Source organism: Talpa occidentalis, unplaced genomic scaffold, assembly GCF_014898055.3.
Source record: "Talpa occidentalis isolate TD23 unplaced genomic scaffold, MPIMG_talOcc4v2.1 talOcc4.8, whole genome shotgun sequence".
Taxonomy (NCBI): Eukaryota; Metazoa; Chordata; class Mammalia; order Eulipotyphla; family Talpidae; genus Talpa; species Talpa occidentalis.
The window spans coordinates 60,411,810-60,429,353 of NW_023605194.1; the positions used below are offsets into that span (position 1 = coordinate 60,411,810).

Sequence of the window (17,544 nt, forward strand, 5' to 3'; positions counted from 1 at the left end):
ACACTATATAATGGGGCTGTGAATTATTTGCTTGCATGTAAAATTTTTTAAGGAAAACAAGCACACAAACAAAACAACAAAAATTCAAGAAACAAATTTGAGTTGATCCTGCCTTTGTGAAGGAAAAGTACTGCAGTTACTTTCTAAGGGTCTTTTAGGAAAAAGGTTTAGAAATAGGAAAGCGAAGTCAAGTTTGGCAGCTAATGAATGTAATTAACAAATTCTAAGCATCTCATATTTCTAAAGCATGTTCTTAACAAATAGTTAAGGCTAAATAAGCCTCTTAAAACTAAAGCAAATATAAGGTAGTCTTCTTCCACCAAATCAAATGCAGCCCAAACCATTTTTTCTATTTTGAAGCTAGCTTAAAATCTAAGACGCTGGCCCCAAAATAAACATCAGCCACTTAGTCAGTTTCCTTCATACAAGGTTAAGATAGTCCTTTCCTGGCAAAGAATCAGAAACTGCTTTTATTTTCATTTGCAGATATATAATTTATAAGGTGAAGAAACACAGTCCTTATGAAACATAGCAGGAAAAAACACTCATCATTTTATGTTAGATAAAACACAGCATAAACTCAGTCAACACTTTATTTTCTTGATTCAAAAATGTTTTTCTTAATATTCAACCATATTGTGAGGTCACAGAATACAGTTCACTAGAAACTCAGTTCCCCAACAAGCCAGTTTCCAGCTCCGTGCATGGAATTTATAAGGAAGTTCTGATAATGAGTAAATCAAACACATGGGTGATGGTGTTTAGTTTGCTGAAGGCAACCTGAAAAAACAGCCTGCCTGAGGTAATATGTATTTCTAGAGCTTGGTTCATGAAAACGATCTTGGATCCACCAGAATCTAAAAAGAGATGCCTGTTTACAATCCCACGAAACTTGAATGGAATGGCCACATATAGCTGTAAGTCACTAGATTCTAGAAGGTACTGAACCATTCAAATTCATCCACAGCCCACTGACCTAAGTCTTTCCCCAAGTGTATCATTTTCCCAACAGCCCGAGCCACTGTGGAACAGCATTCTGCACTGTGTATGAAACATCCTTAAATACATATTGCTAAGTTCCAGATGTCTGACCTGATGCAATAGGTTATACAGGCACTCCTGGTATATAGGCCAACTGTCAACAATTTATTTGATGGGTTAGTAACACCAAGACTAGGCAGTTTATCTGTGTTCTCTGATGGTGTCTGAGGGTTTTCATTCCTGTGAAGTGAAACAGAACATCATTCCTAACAATTCTTTTCCTCACGCTCTATGAATCTTATACAAAACAGGCAATAAGCCAGCATTTTCTAAAAGCTACCACAGTTTCAGTTGGGTATGTGGTTGTTTTATCTTTTTTTATGGAAATAATATACGTTGATTACTAATCCTTGCTATATTTCATTTCCAAACAAAACATAACAGGCGTGAGCTGTGGATACTCCCCAATTATGTGATTTACTTACTTGTATTTTAGGAGCAGCCACTGAATTAACCAGAGTCCTACAAGGATCATGCCGTTAATTTCACAAATAGAAAAGGCCCACTGCACCCGGTTAAAATGGTCAAAAAATGTGTCCGGTAGTGGAGGCTGCACCTCCTTAGGAGGTACTCGTTCATGGACGACCGAGATCATCACTGTGGTGAGAACGAAACAGGAAAGTGCGTAAAGAAAGGCCAGAAACGTCTTGCCCCACTCCATGGGGTACTGGGAACGCTCTGGTTCTGGCATGGGGATCTTTATCATCTCCTTCCTATATCCATTTGGCATCCCATTGGGTTTGACCTTGATGCTGAAGCTACCATCAGGTGTGGGGATGTCTGTGCCAATGCTGAGGTGCCCGTTGGCGTGGCCGTTCTTGTGCACTTCCATGTGGTGTTCCATTTTTAAGGTCTCGATCATGTCCAAGAGCCGCTGCCCATTGTCAGAGGAGACTCGGCACAAGGGGGGCTTTGTGAAATCCTCTTGAGTTAGGTTGATCAAGTCCCGGCCTGTGAAATGTTCCAGAGGCTCACAGTATTCTGGCATAGCATTCTCCAGCAGCCAGTCTGCCACCTTCTTGGGTGACCAATAAACCACTTCCTTCATTGTACTGGCAGACAAGAGGCCGTCCCCAGCTTGTTCCCGCAGGTCAGCAGCCTCCGTTCCTACAGAGCAGGACGCTGTCCCTCCGTGGCTTGTTCATCCTGTCAGGCCTCATGACAGAGACGAGGGCAGCAAGACAGTCGGGCAATTTTTAAATACCTCATGTAGCTGTCGGGGGTTCCTGCGTGCTTGGGTATTAATTCACCTCATTTTTTGACAAGATTCTTCCTTCTGTGGAGGCAAGAGAAAATGTCAAAATAGTTAGACTTTCAAACTAATCCCCTTGAAATGTAAATTTAGTTACTGGTGAAGTATAATACACAGTCCTCAACTATGTTATTAACTTAAAGAACTACTGATTCTCTGGCTAGTGTCCCCATGAAAAAGCATCATAAATTACCTGCAATGGATAAGATCAAGGAGAAATGTTTCCCAGTCTTTCCAATGACATATTTGCTAAGAAATAATTCACTAGTGCTTTGGACACTGCTCAGTATGGATCAGTGATTCTTCGCACACATGCTTCCTGAGGTAATATGAAAGAATATGGCAAATATGCTTCATCTACCATTCTATCTGGTGAAGACATGTTTTAAGATGTACATAACAGGGCCTCCCGTGGTGGCGCAGCAGTTGAGAGCAGGGCTGTGAAGCTGCCCGCAGCCTCTGCAGCACCGGTTCGATTCCCGGCTGCCGGCGAGGGTCCCACATGGTGCGCAGACCTCTCCTGCCTCGCCCGCTGCTCCCCTCAGCAGTGTATTTCATTAGTCTGCCTGTTCTGTTCCCCGCTCTGGCTCTGGTGAATTCTCTCACCCTCCCACGCTACTGACTATACCCAGTGCTTGTGTAAATAAATAAATCTTAAAAAAAGAAAAAGATGTACATAACACAAGAGCATTTAATAATAAATATTACAGAAGAGAAACAGAAATTTCATTCAAAATCATCTATTCAAATATTTTATACTCTTTCACTCCCCCTCCCCCAAATCAATGAGTCCCTTATTTCAAATGTGCTGGGACACCAAATTTGTAAGAGTTACAAATGCAGCTGCTTGGGCTAAAACACAAATGTAATGAAGGGTCAGGTTCCTCTTGGCTCTGATGACCTTTACATCCCTTTGTGGGATCCACTTTCAAAGTCAGTGATCTAGTCCAACTCCCTCATTTATAAGTGACAAAACTGAGTTCCAGAGAGGTCAAGAAATTTGCCGTGGCCAAATGGTAGCTCACATAGAAGAGCTAAAACTTAAGTTTCTCATCCCAAGTTCAGTGTATTTATTTATTAAAATACTTAATCAGTGATGTGGTAATACCCAAAATGTATATCTGTAGGGGAGATTCAAAATCACATAAGTTTATACATGCATGAATATAAGCATGTAAGTTAGGTGTTTCGCATGACATATATTTATAACACACATATATGAAGTCTATCTATTTAACTACACATGGTTTGTAAACACTGCATCAAACAATGGGGAAGAAATATATAACATATTAACTTTTATACTTGATGATGGGCCTAGAGGCATTTTCTACTTTTTTCCTACTTTTCTTTCATTTGCATGTATTATTTTAATAATGTCATAGTCGGGCCTCCCCGGTGGTGCAGCAGTTGAGCGCTGGGTAGCGAAGCTGCCCACAGCCTCTGCAGTGCTGGTTCGATTCCCAGCCACTGGGCGAGAGTCCCACATGGCATGCAGACCTCTCCTGGTGGCCGCTGCTCCCCTCAGCAGTGTATTTCGTCAGTCTGCCTGTTGTGCTCCCAGCTCTGGCTCTGGTGAATTCTCTCACCCTCCCGCGCTTCTGACTATACCCAGTGCTTATATAAATAAATAAATCTTAAAAAAAAAAGTCATTTGAATTTTTTTTTTTTTAAAGCAAGACAAATTCAAAATAAAAGACCTAGTTCTATAACAAAGCATTGTCATTTTAAAAAAAATGGCCTCTGGCAGAAGAAAAACCAGAGTTTTGTTCTTAGCATTTCCCATGCATAACCCATCAGTTGAGTTTCAGTTTATTCATCTGTAAAATGGGTGTAATCCTCTTCTCACAAGGTTGTTGTTAGTGTCTTAAGAACCAGATGTGACAGTTGATGATACATAATCTAGCATCAAAAGGGGTTGTAGGTGCTAAATCCTTGGTTTTTCTTTCTCAAATTTTCAATCAAATCTTAATGGCCAGTTTAAAACATACTGTGAACCTTGTGCAAAAAGCTGGTATTTTCTTTTGTGCATCCACTGTGCACGCCCCTTACTCCCCTTCCTTGGCACACAGCCTGTGGTTAGCGTTTGCCTAGAATCCCCCTCCCCTCACCCCTCACCCCTGAATAGTATGAGTGACCAGGAAAGGGCAATGATCTAAAGTGTTGATATATCACATCCTCGGACTCAGAAGGTGCCCAATCAATGTCTGCTGGACATTTGGGATATGTCTCTTACACCTAGATGGTTTAATGGACAAGCAACCTACTGACCAATATTGAAAACGCCTTTAAAACTATTTGGATGGTCAAGGACAATAAGATATTCCTCAGAGAAAAATATGAAACTGAATGAATTTGTGATCACTTAAAAAACACTCTAGAGCCTCCCCTGGTGGCACAGCGGTTGAGAGCTGGGCTGCGAAGCTGCCCGCAGCCTCTGCGGTGTCAGTTTGACCCTGGCCGCTGCTGAGGATACCACATTGCGCACAGACCTCTCCTGCCTCACCCGCTGCTCCCCTCAGCAGTGTACTTTGTTGGTCTGCCTGTTCTGCTCCCCACTCTGGTGAATTCTCTCACCCTCCCGCGCTTCTGACTGTACCCAGTGGTTGTATAAATAAATAAGTAAATCTTTTTAAAAAAAAAAACACTCTAGAGGAACTTCGATGGTCACTAGTTCTGTCCAGAGTAACCAGAAGACATGCTAAAATAAAGTCCTGGCAGAAGGTCTTATGGGGATGGGCATCTCTTAGCATCAGAACCCAGACTGCTCCCCAAATTATCTTTAGTAGAATTAGAGTACTTGCCAAGGAAGCCCTCAACATTTTAAAATGGCTGTGAGAACTTTAAAGAAAAATTCTCAGTGGAATGATCAAGCCCAAGGCATGAACAGGGGCTTTTCAGGTAGATTCTCCAGCTTGCCCCTTTTCCCAAAGCAGTAAGTCTGCCAAGAGAGGAAACTCCTCAGAACTACAAAGACTAGAACAAGATCAAGGCACATTTCACTCTTTTTGAAAAGGAAATCTCCTCTAAAGACATAATACTCTTGGGCTTCACTGGTGGCCCAAGGATTTAAGCACCGCGCTATGAAGCAATCCATAGCCTCTGCAGCACAAGTTCGATCCCCAGCCGGCCAGGGAGAAACCCATATGGCGAGGTAGACCTCTCCTGTCTCGCCTGCTGCTCCCCTCAGCATTGTATTTCAGTCCGTTTGCCTGTTCTGCTCCCCACTCTGTCTCTGGTGAATCCTCTCACCCTCCCCACCACCCGCATCTCTGGCCTGTACCCCAGCTCTTGTATGCATAAATAAATAAATCTTAAAAAAATATATTTTTTAAAAAAGACCTAATACTCTTTAAAATAGAAAAAAAAAAAACAAATGGTAGGGAACAATAGAGTGTCATGGGACAGATGGACACACACAGACACACACAAACACACACTTGCAAGCCTCCATCTAAATGAAGAAACACTAATCTTGCAAAATCAACACCATTAGACAGTTTTGATAGCCAGAAGAGCTCTTAAGAGACAGCAATATATTTCAATGGCTTCCATTAATTAGGACAACAAAATTCTTCACTCCTTAAGAGTCCCTGTGCTTCCCCTAACTTGGAATCATCCACCTACTCCCTTTTAATGAGTCCAGATTCTTTCCTTGGTTTTTAAAGCCCTTGTTTGCAAAGTCTTTTCTTTCCTCTCCCCAAATTCCTACATCACTGATATCTGTGACACACAATATAATTTAACTATCTTGTGTGCATGGCATGGTGGAAAAAATATCAGCTGTGAATCAGGGAGCCTGCAGGTAAGACCCAACTCAGTTACTTCCCTTCTTGACAAAGTCCTTTAACCTCTTCAAGCCTCAGTTTGTGTGGGGTAAATGAGATTAATAACTACCCTGCCTTTGTCACACAGCTACTACTGCTGTGATACTTCGATCATATACAGGGAGTGAAAGCTATTAATTTACTCCAGGAGTCACATTTATTCTTTATGTAATGTCCTGCTTCCTTTCTAACAACCAACTAGGCCCACAGTGACATTTCACACATATTTACTGAAGCTGCCATTTCCAAATAGCAGTGTTTTTAAAGCTCAACCATTCTGACACACATCAAATATAGAGTCGTCCAAATTTCACAAGAAAATAAACCTTTATTTTTCAAGCAAGTTTTGAAGCTTGAAAATAAAGGAATACATGCTGTTTTCCTGCAGCTGATGCTGAAATCATGGCGGTAACTGCTGGACAGCTACTCAGTACTTCAAAGACTACAGCTAAAAGGGAAGGATTTACTCAAAGGCCTCAGAATGCAGCTGTGTAAGCAGAGGTGAATGTTATTTTTCCCTACATCCACACCCTCAATTTAGAAAAATTGTGGCATCAGTGAAAAGGGAAGTGCAATTTGTTTTTTTCACATCTAGACATAGAAGACTGTATGGTAGGCTGGGTGAAGAAAACACAACTACCATCATCACACAGAAAAAGTTACACTGAATCTATTACTAGGAGGATATTAAGAAATAATTGTCAGCTGAAATCATTGTATTAGCGTATCAAAACTTAAGAAGAGGTAATGGAAAAATAAAATCTGTACATAAAGAGTCTTACAATACCCCAGTATTTGAGAGGTAGACAAAATGCTAGAACCCCTGTTCTTCTGTAATTTTTAGACACTAAAAGTCCAGTGACGTTGCAAAGTAAAGAACTAATCCTGGGTTAGATGGAGGCCCAAGATGCTTTCTGGGGTAAATAACCCTTGGACAACAATCCTTGCTGTTGTTAAGTGACAACAACACATGGCCACTGTAGAGTCTAAACTCAAGCAGGGTTTTTAAATGGGTCTCAATTAAGAAAAAATAAATCTGTTAATTTGGTTCCAATTCTTGAAATAGATATTTTAGACTTCATATCTTGTAAGTCATCAGATAATATGTCATTGCACACTATAAACTATTTATAGTTAGTTATCAAAGTCAGACCTTTAAAAATCAGAAAAATAAGGGTGGAGCAATTGTCCAGGTAATGAAAATAATATCAAGCAAAGACACTAAATAAATCATTTAAGTTCATTTAGCTTTGCTCAAAAAGAATCTATTTTCTTATCTTACCACTTGCCACTGCCCAGAAATAAGACATTGCTGTCCTACCAGAAAGTTACTATATAACTTTCACAAATGAACATTTGTGTTCACAAATGAACACAAAGTACAATACCACAAAAGGTACAAAACAACTATCCATGGACCAATTGCTTAGAAAATTTGAGTTCTGACACTTATACTTGTAAGTGAACAAGACCCTGCCACAACCAAGTATGTCTGGCAAAAGGCTGATTTCCTGGCTGGGTTCTGAAGGCTGCTTCTGAAAAAGATAGTAACAGACAAATTCTGTAAAGGCTTGTAATGGGAAGAACTATATTCCTTATCCCTTTCCAACGAAGAATGCAGAATGTAATCTACCTATCTTTGTTTACTGTGCTTTCCTTGGTAGCTTCCCAAACTAATCTTCCCTTTCTCTAGGTGACCCCCTGGCGCCCACCAAGACCTTTTGTCTTAGCTAAGCTGTTCAAATGGGACCTGAAGCCAAGTGGATCAGTTGCTCAGTCATGCTGGGTCTCTCCCATGTATGCAGGGGGAATACAAGTTATTATTAAATTTCATTTTGGCCTTTTCTATTGTCAATTTGCCAGTCTTGATGATGTTTATTTGCTAGTCTTGAAGAACCCAGAGGGATACAGAATCACTTCTTTCGCACTCCAACACTCTGTGATTAACTTGTACTGAAACCTCAGTACTTCCATTTCCTATAATGAAATAATTTATTCCATTTGGTTGTTTCATTAACTTGGGAAATGTGCCTATACCTGATAGTGCTTTGGATAACATAAAGCAAAACATAAAAAATGTAAGGATTTATTATACTGAATATAATTTCTCCTACTTCAATGATTCAATGGATTTTTGAGTACTATGAAATTAAGAATTGATTTTTTTTAATGATTTTTAAAGGTACAATGGACCCAAGATTGAACAAACATAGCTGGAATGTCAGTGAAGAAATTACAGAGAAGTTCTATATTTCTAAATGCTGACAGTGGCAAATGACAACAGGAAACAGTATATACATAATTAGTTTTACAAATATATATTGAATTACTGCTTTTTGCATCAAATCCCTAAAAACAAAAGCAAAGGTATATAGGGATATACACATGTTTTAGTAGCCCATACAATCAACTTAACGAAAGATCAAAATTTGGTCAACAATACATAGCTTGTTGGACTTTCTGACATGAAACTATCTGTGGGTTATTAAAGAACAACACAAATAAAGAATTGATATTACTTTATTATGAAACATGTTTTAAGTCCAGATAAAGGTCTTGGTAACTCCTAGAACTTTCCATAAAAGTCAGTAATAATTTAAATGAAACTTTTAGGGAACAAAAGTCCACTAAAGAGGTAGGTGTTTAATTCCTCTCTAATGCAGTTTGGATAGTTTCTGAATGCTTTTCTCTAAACCAATTTAATTTGCTGTATTTTTTTTTGTTATATAATATACTAACTTAAATAGGTATAATTCATAAAATTACATTTATTTGAAGAAGAATAAGACTAGAATAATAATCACGTGGCTTCAGTTGAAGGCCCTACATATTTATTTCAACCTACAGTTTAGGAAATCTTAGAAGATTATTTTTGATGACTTAATCTTTAAATTGTCTTATATTTTAAATTTCTATTATATGCTATATTCACAATTCCACAGTTAAACTCTGTTTAGCAAATAAAATCATCACCCCTTATCATAAGGCCCCTTGAGCTAAGTATATGTTGACCTATTTTGCTTAGATAAAAGAAAGAAGGACTAGAAATGTACATATTTCCTGTCTGGTCTACCTCTAGATTGTCAGAAGAGCCTCATGTGATGACATCTTTTGGTCTCCTCCATGCCTATTTAATGATGTTTGATACTTTGATTTTCCAAGTTACCCTTTAACTTACCCAATTGATAGCCTCCATTTATTAGCCTCCATTTATATGTTCCCCTTCAAAATGACCCATTTCAATGTAGATAGACCTCAATGTTTCACAGGGAAATAGATGATTCTGACTGACAAAATTAGTAGATACAACAAGGAGACATATTCCTTGTACATTATAAATTATGGTTCTAATTTGTACTCTAATAATATGGAATGAAAATTCTTACTCATTGTACATATTTAATAACCAGAAAGCTCAAAGAATTATTTATTCTGGCAAAAATCAGAAACGACCTAAAAGTTCTATAGTAATAATTGAAGTTGTCATTATGTAACAGTATGATATAAACTAGTAAAGTCTCTACTAAAGATTGGATTTTATTTTTGTATGTACAGTTTTGTCAAACAGGTTACAAAAGAGAATGACACCCGTTTTGTAAATGCACATGTATTAAAAATACTCCTAAGGAAAAAGTCTGGACAGTTTAGATCAACTTCTAACTGCTACCGTTGGGTAATAAAATTATGAACTAATTTTTGGGTTTTTTTTTAGTATTTTATAATTTCTCTGATAAAAATATGTAACTTGCATTTACACTTGATCTTAGCCAAAAGGCCGAGAAGCGATTGTAACTTGCATTTAGAAAAGGACTTTTTCTTTCAAGTACATTCTCTGCCTTAAACATGTAGGCTGCATTCTAAAATTAAAAATTGGTATTTTTTACATTAGCTTTTTAAAAAAAAATATGAAAAGGGTTTGCAGATTTCTCTAAATAACCAGAACTTCTGCCCTTTGTGTATAATTAGGTTCCTAAATCCTTCAAAATCCCCAACATAATGGTCCCAGGATAAGTCAGGATATAAGCTAAACCAACAACAAAGATAAAGTTGAAATTTTAACTAAGTGCATAAAGAAATCCTGGTCTCAGATATTTCCCATGATTTCAGAGAGAAAGCAACAACAAATTGTCAGAATTATAATCGTTCCATCACCTAGATTTTCTTCAATATCCATATAGGCGATCTACTGCCAAAAGTAAAGAACTCTCTGGAAAATATTGCCTTATCGTAAAATAAGGACAACTTGCATAGCTCTAATGATGAGTAATCAGGATACATTTTCCTCTTGGGGGTTCATTCTTAGAACCCAATTACAAAAATTCTGAAGATAATCTGTTCCCACTCAACTGATTAACTGCCTCTCTAAGCCTGAAACCAGCAGGACCATTTTCACATTCATCTAGTTAATATGTATTCTTGGACACAGACTCAGTCCAGCAGCACTCAAGAAAGTTAGGATATAATCAATGTTTTCAAATTCCACTGGCTCTCTCGCAGCCAGTGGACATGCACAGCGGTGATCTCATCTGGCACAAGAACACTGGCAGCATCACACTTAACATTTATTTCCATTACACCCCACTCTATTCCTTTCTTTTGTTCCCATTTTATTTTATTTTTTTTAATGAGAGCTAAAATTTCTCTACTTTACTGCAATTGAGCTGGAATAAAAGACTGCGTGTACTTCCTGAGTCTATCATAAAGTCAAAAGGGCAATGAAGAAAAGCCAAGGTGTGGAAAAGGTGAGGTAATGTTTTACTATCCCTTACTTTTAAGGAACTTTAGGACATATTTTAGAGCATATCAACAGCCTTGGTTATTTAAACTGTCTCAGTTTACTCATCTGTAAAGTCAAAGTAATACTTAGAGCTGCAATAAGCATTAGAATTATCACATGGAATTTAGCACATGGATAATAACAGGAGCTTTTCAAAGCATCCATGGGAGGAAAAGTTCAGATCCTTTCTCCTTTCCTCTCTTTCCTACATAGTCAAGAGACTGGGCAGGAGATTACAGGTGGCTTCTGGAAAGTGGGGATGGTGGCAGAGTCAGCATCAGAGTAATGAAGTCATTCTGTCCTTGGTCCTTCCTCATCCCTGTGTCTCCACATCCAAGATAAGCAAGCATAATAAAAAAGAGCTGTGCAGGGAAGTCATTCCACCAGGTTCTCAATTTCATAGGAGAAGGTTCCTCGCCCTCAGGATCCAGGCAGGAGAAGTCCATCAGGGTTACAGAGACTAAGACATTGCAAGGACTGTGGCAAACAGGACAGGAAAGTCATTCCCATGTGATCAAACTCAGTTGTTGTTTTTTTTTTTTTCAATTTAAAATAACTAAACAAAATAAACTAAAAAGAAACGGAACCTGGTCCATGGATTGACACTGAGTGACTTCATGACTATGTCTAATGGGCCACTAATTCCTGGAGATTCTACCATGACAGCTGTCTCAAATCTGCTCTCCTTTTCTTATCTCCATTTGTTTCTGCTTTAGCTTTTCTCCAGTCTGACTCAACCCGCCTCCATACTGTCATCAGATGGGTCTTTCTGGCATCTGACCCGAATGCCTCACTTGATGCGCAACACCGCGGGTGGGCTCCCACAGCTTCTGAACAGGGCTCAGAGTTCTGAGCTTAGTGCTAAGGCCTTCTATGCTACAACTTATTTCTTTAACTTTACCTTGCAACTTTTCCCAACAAGGAAAAGTCTGTGTCATACACATGCACAACTGTGTACTATCTATAGTTTCCCTCACAAACCATTCATTGCATGCTTCATAAGTTGTTTTTTCCCCCTCACCTAGAAATCCTTCCCCATCTTACACTTTTGCTCTTTTAGGATTATGACCTGCAGAAAGCCTAACACACCGTACATACTAAACAGATACCCACTGAACATATGAATAAGCAAGACAACTGCTGGTTCCAAAACAAGGAACCAGTGATACAGATCTTCCTGGATGTACATCAAGCATAACAATCTAAATAAACTTAATTGCTAAAATTTTAATATCGAATCCATTTCAAAATAAAGAAAGGGGATATCCCAAGTGCTGAAAGAAAAGGAATCACAAAATTCATATGCCAAAAGATACAAGCTAACATATTCAGGCCAGAGGGAGACCAGCCCTGGACCTAGCAGTCAGGTGCTAAGGGTCTAAGATCCAAGCCTGGGCAGCCAACACAGCCTGAGGCCACATCAAGGCAGGAAACAAGGGCTAGAGAAACTGGATCAGGAATTTATCACATAACCATGAAGACTCCAAATTTATACCATCTGTGGGGTGTGGGCTTTCCAAGCAGAGAAATTAATGAAAATATAAAAGAGAAGTACAAATGGCCCCCTAGGGGCCCTTCAACAGACACAGAGTTCACAGGAATCCCTGGAAAGAGTAATCTCTGCCAAGGATGAACAAGCAATTGAAAACAATAAATCACATGAAGAAATAATCTATCATGAGGGTGGCAAATGTGACAAACAGGAAGTTTAGCATGCTATGAACTTGAGAAAATGTTAGAGGATGCTGTGGGTGAGACCGTTTAAAAGATTGTTTAAGGAAGGCAATGGGAAATCTGAGCCTCTCTCTTTGGCCTGTGACCTGCTGATACCTTAGTAGGAAAGGAGAGAGAGCAAAAGATTCAAGGGAGGTTATTAAAGGAAGTGGAATCAGAAAAAAAAAAATTAAAGTATATATGTTTAAAGGCAGCTGACAGGGGATTTTTTTCATACCACCAAAACTCAAATAACCTACCACTCATGGGCTCTTTTGTGGGGAAAGAGAGGGATAGAAAACGGCATCTATTTGATTAAAAGATAAATCTGATTCAAAAAAGAGGTCTCACTGAACATATGTATTCATTTCTGTTGCCTCTTAAAACTCTCCTGAAATCATAGTACAGAAATTTAAAAAAAAAAAAAAAAAAGGCAGCGAGAATGAAAGAGGTGTTAACAGCAGCACAAATTGCGAGACTGAGAAGCAGATGGGCTGGAGATAACTGACAGTGTCCCAGGAAAACAGAGCTCTAACGCAGCAAAGGGAGAAAGCTGAGAAGCAATCAGACTCTAACAGGAGTCTTAAAAGGAGGAGGACTTGGTGGCATAGGTACTTTGCAAAATGTGAGTGAAGGTGGAGCCATAGAAGGACTGGTTGTAAGACTGTTTAAAAAGTTACCAACAGAAAGAAAAAGAAAAATACCAGATGGTTTCACTTAAAGGAGGAATGTAGAGGCACCAAATAAGGGATTAGGGGGAAAAAAGTAATTTTAATAAATTAAAAATCAAAATCAACAGGCAACTATACATCAGAGCCATTCTGTAGGGGAACAGGAGGGAGAGGGATCAAAACAGAGGTGGGAAGAGCACAAGGGACTATGGTGATGGTGCACGGGTGAATGGGTGGTGGGAATTTCATGGGGACTACAAAGGAGAAAGCAAACAAAAATGAAGAAAGATGTAAAAAATATATTAAATTTTTTTTTTTAAAGTTGCCGCCAGATTCTCACTTCAACAGCTAAACAAAGACCTCTCCTTCCAGAGGGGACGGGGACCTTTACTTGCTGGAAAAGGGAAATGAAGAGTCACCAGGATAGAAGATACCAATATAGCTGACAGCAGGGGCAGTGCACTGAAAACAAGGGATTAGTATAAGTTGCAAACAGAAGTTAAATCAGACGTGCCCAAATCCTTTAGATACCCAGAACACGGGAAGCTAGGAAGGAAACTAACAGGAGGATGAATAGATTTTTTTTTTTCCCCCTGGGAACCCCAGACAGTGTAAGAGAAAAGAGCACTGATTGTTTTGTACTGAATCCACACAAACAAGCTCATGCAAAGAACTTTCAGACACTGTATTTAATGCTTCCTTTAAGACCTGAATGGAGGGCCGCCCCTGTGACACAGCTGTTGAGCGCTGGGTTGTGAAGCTGCCCACAGCCTCTGCAGCGCCGGTTCAATCCCCAGCCACCGGCGAGGGTCCCACATGGCATGCAGACCTCTCCTGCTGCGCCCGCTGCTCCCCTCAGCAGTGTACTTCGTCAGTCTGCCTGTTCTGCTCCCTGCTCTGGCTCTGGTGAATTCTCTCACCCTCCCATGCTTCTGACTGTACCCACTGCTTGTATAAATAAATAAATAAATCTTTTAAAAAAAATCTGAATGGATACATAAAAACAGACATTTAATGAAGAAACTAATAAATATGAAAGCCAGAGATTAAAACAAGAATAACAAAAAAAGAAACAGATTATGTAACTATGTTAAGAAAAACTACTATTAACATTTTCTTTTTTTTTTTTTTTTTTTTAAAGATTTATTTATTTATTTATACAAGCACTGGGTAAAGTCAGAAGCGCGGGAGGGTGAGAGAACTCACCAGAGACAGAGCGGGGAGCAGAACAGGCAGACTGACGAAATACACTGCTGAGGGGAGCAGCGGGCGGCAGGAGAGGTCTGCACACCATGCGGGACCCTCCTCCAGTGGCCGGGGAGCAGCTGGGGATTGAACTGGTACTGCAGAGGCTGCGGGCAGCTTCGCAACCCAGTGCTCAACCGCTGCACCACCAGGGAGGCCCATACTATTAACATTTTTAAAGAGATAAGGAACAAAGACAAAATGGCACCCCAAAAGATACTCACTTAAAAAGCTCTTGGAAATCCAGGGTAAATATGAAAAATTCAATTAGAATAAACCTGGAAATATCTCTCAGAAAGTAGAATAAGACAGATAGATGGAAAACTGAGAGACAAGCCACAAAAGCAATCTAGGAAGTTCAATATGACAATAGTAGGAGTTCAAGAAGAGCACAGGAAAAAAAAACAGGGACGATACTGTCAAAGAGATCATTCAGGAAATCTTCTCAGAACTCAATGGGTTATGAATTGTCAAACTGAAAGTGTTTGCCAAGCATCCAAGAATAACAGCTGAAATGTATAAAACATGTTTCTGTTGTTACTATCCTGTATTAATTATTCTAAAGGGAAAAGAGATCTTGAGATGTTTCAGCCCCCTCCTTCCCATTGTAACTATGCTTTCTGCCATTTGACCCTAGTCACAGCTTCTCATCTCTATCCCTGACCTAAGAGCCACTGCAGACACCAAGAGAATGTTCATGCTATTGAGGGATGACCACATGCAATTTCAAAATATGCTATCTGGCATAAGTGTTACTTTGAGCTGAAGGCAAATAAAAGGAAGCAGACATAGGGTGAACTCTCTAACTTCCCCCAATTTGCCTAAAAGTAGGACATAAATTTTTGGAAGTATTCCGCCTCCCCTCTAAACATAAAAACAAAACAAACAAACAACAACAAAAAAACCAACCAAAAACCAGAAGTTAATCACTGGAGGTAACTTTTGAGTCTTATTAATTCAAGAGACAACATCAGAGGAATCTGCAAACTTTGCTAAAACTAGCCCTTACCTATCATTAATTTCCCCATATATTTGTTTTCTGCCCCTAGAAACTCAAAGTCATTTTCCTTCCTCTTGTCACTATTCTAAAATATATTCTTCTTTGGGTAACATGCTATATAAATCCAAGTTCTTAACCATTCCTTTGAGTTACTCATCAGTATGTGTTCCCATGTTTATGTGCCATGCAAGTTAATTTATTGTTTGTTTTACTCTTGCTAGTCTTTTGTCAGCCTAATTTATGGGATGCCAGTCAGAGAACCTAAGATGGGTAGAGGAAAAATATTTTCCTCCCTACAGAATCTAAAAGTAGAATTTTTATTGTATTTTCAAACTGCAATAAAGGCAGTGATGCATCCTTAATATTATACAAAAGATGAAAATAGTAGCATAATATTTAGATACATTTTATATACAATGATAATCCCCAGATTTTCTAAGGCAGTTCAGATTTCAAATGTATTTTTCCTTGTCTCATACACCACCAAAGTGTCCTAACAGATTTAATACTGAAGTTTCTGAACTACTCGCCTAGAATGCTTCTGTAATTAGAAAGCCTTAGTTAAATGTGTGCTGATGTTTTACTCAGAAGCACGGCCACTTTTGGCAATTCATGGTCTTCTGAAAACTTATGGGGGTCCAATCACCATGAGTGAAATAAGACAACTAATTTAGAAAATACCTTAGGTGCTTAAATACAGGGATACCTAGTGCTGGTAAACAGCAGACAGTAAGAAAAGGACACATTTCTTTAATAGTCCACTGAGAATTAGAAATAACCACTAGCCAAGTAAGCAAAGCTTTTCCATTTCAGTGAAAAAAAGTCTAACATATCTTTTCTAAACCTACATTTATTAAAAATAAATTTAACACACTGAAGCAAAAGAAAAGCTAATTTAAGGAACATGATCCTGGTGTACTAACACTGTATTTCAAAATTAATAACACAGGCCTAGCTAGGAGATGTCAAGTTCAAGTCCATCTCCCAAAATAAATTTCTAATGCTTACTTTGATAGTTAGATGAGTACAAACTAGTTTTAGACTAGACAGAGTCCCAAAGGATAAACTATAAATTGAAGGCACAGTCCATATCCCACCACATTCTAATCTTCTCATATAAATGGCTTCCCCTGCCTGTTTCTACCCCTGGCCCCTTTCTCTTGGTCTCCTGGATGTTAACAGAATCAAGGACTTCAAGGAAAGCAAGTGTAGGTCTTCTCTACCTTTATCTCCACCCTCCAAAAAACTGCTATCTTAAGATAGCAATTAAGCCAACTCTTAAAAACGAGTATCCATCAACTGATCAACTTCTCTCCATTTACCACTGACTGTGACTTCTTGGTTTTAGCTGATAACTTCCTAATCTTCTGGGGTCTGCTTTCACTGTGTTTCTTTATGAACTGACTAATGGTTACTAGCACCAAAGCTCAGGACTCTAAAGGGATGGTCCTAATCCATCAAGGTGGCAGCGCTACAGCACAGGTTCAGGTGTAAAGAGACACGATACATCTCAAGCTTTGGACTAAGGCAGACCACCACCAGGGGGCAGCAGAGAGTTTAATGAAACTACTGAATATATACTCATCCCACAACATTTCCAAAGTTATTAGGAGTTTAGAGACATCTCCCAACAGAGATCCTGACCTAAGTAACACAAGAAGGTAATAGAATCACAAGAACTATAACCCCTCTTTTCTAAACCATTGGCTGACATTCCTTCTACTATAATTATGTAATTCTAATGTGCCTCTAGTGACTCTGTGAGGAACATTTACATCGTTTACTAGGCAAACATACTATATATCTGAACTATTTGGCAATCTCACCTAAGCCAGAAAATGTCTAGGATGTAAGACCTCAAAGAAGTACAAAAGCCTACAACTAACGATCACAGAGTTTACAAGAACTAACCCTAAGACAATCATTTAAATATTATTTTTAATATAAAAATTTAATAAGCTTTATTCTTTGGCTTCCATAATTACAACTTAATGCGACAAAATTAGAACCTTGTAACT

General features: G+C 38.8%; 1 protein-coding gene across 10 annotated transcripts in view; it reads right to left on the reverse strand.

The window, feature by feature from the left end:
- SGMS1 (sphingomyelin synthase 1) overlaps positions 1 to 17,544 on the reverse strand; it is a 297,172-nt gene that overhangs the window by 36,376 nt on the left and 243,252 nt on the right. For all 10 annotated transcript variants that reach the window (XM_054690073.1, XM_054690074.1, XM_054690078.1 and 7 more), the window contains one exon: positions 1,467 to 2,317. In XM_054690073.1, coding sequence (XP_054546048.1) covers positions 1,467 to 2,089 — 623 coding nt within the window. In that variant the 5' untranslated portion in view covers positions 2,090 to 2,317. The remainder of the gene's footprint in view (positions 1 to 1,466; positions 2,318 to 17,544) is intronic.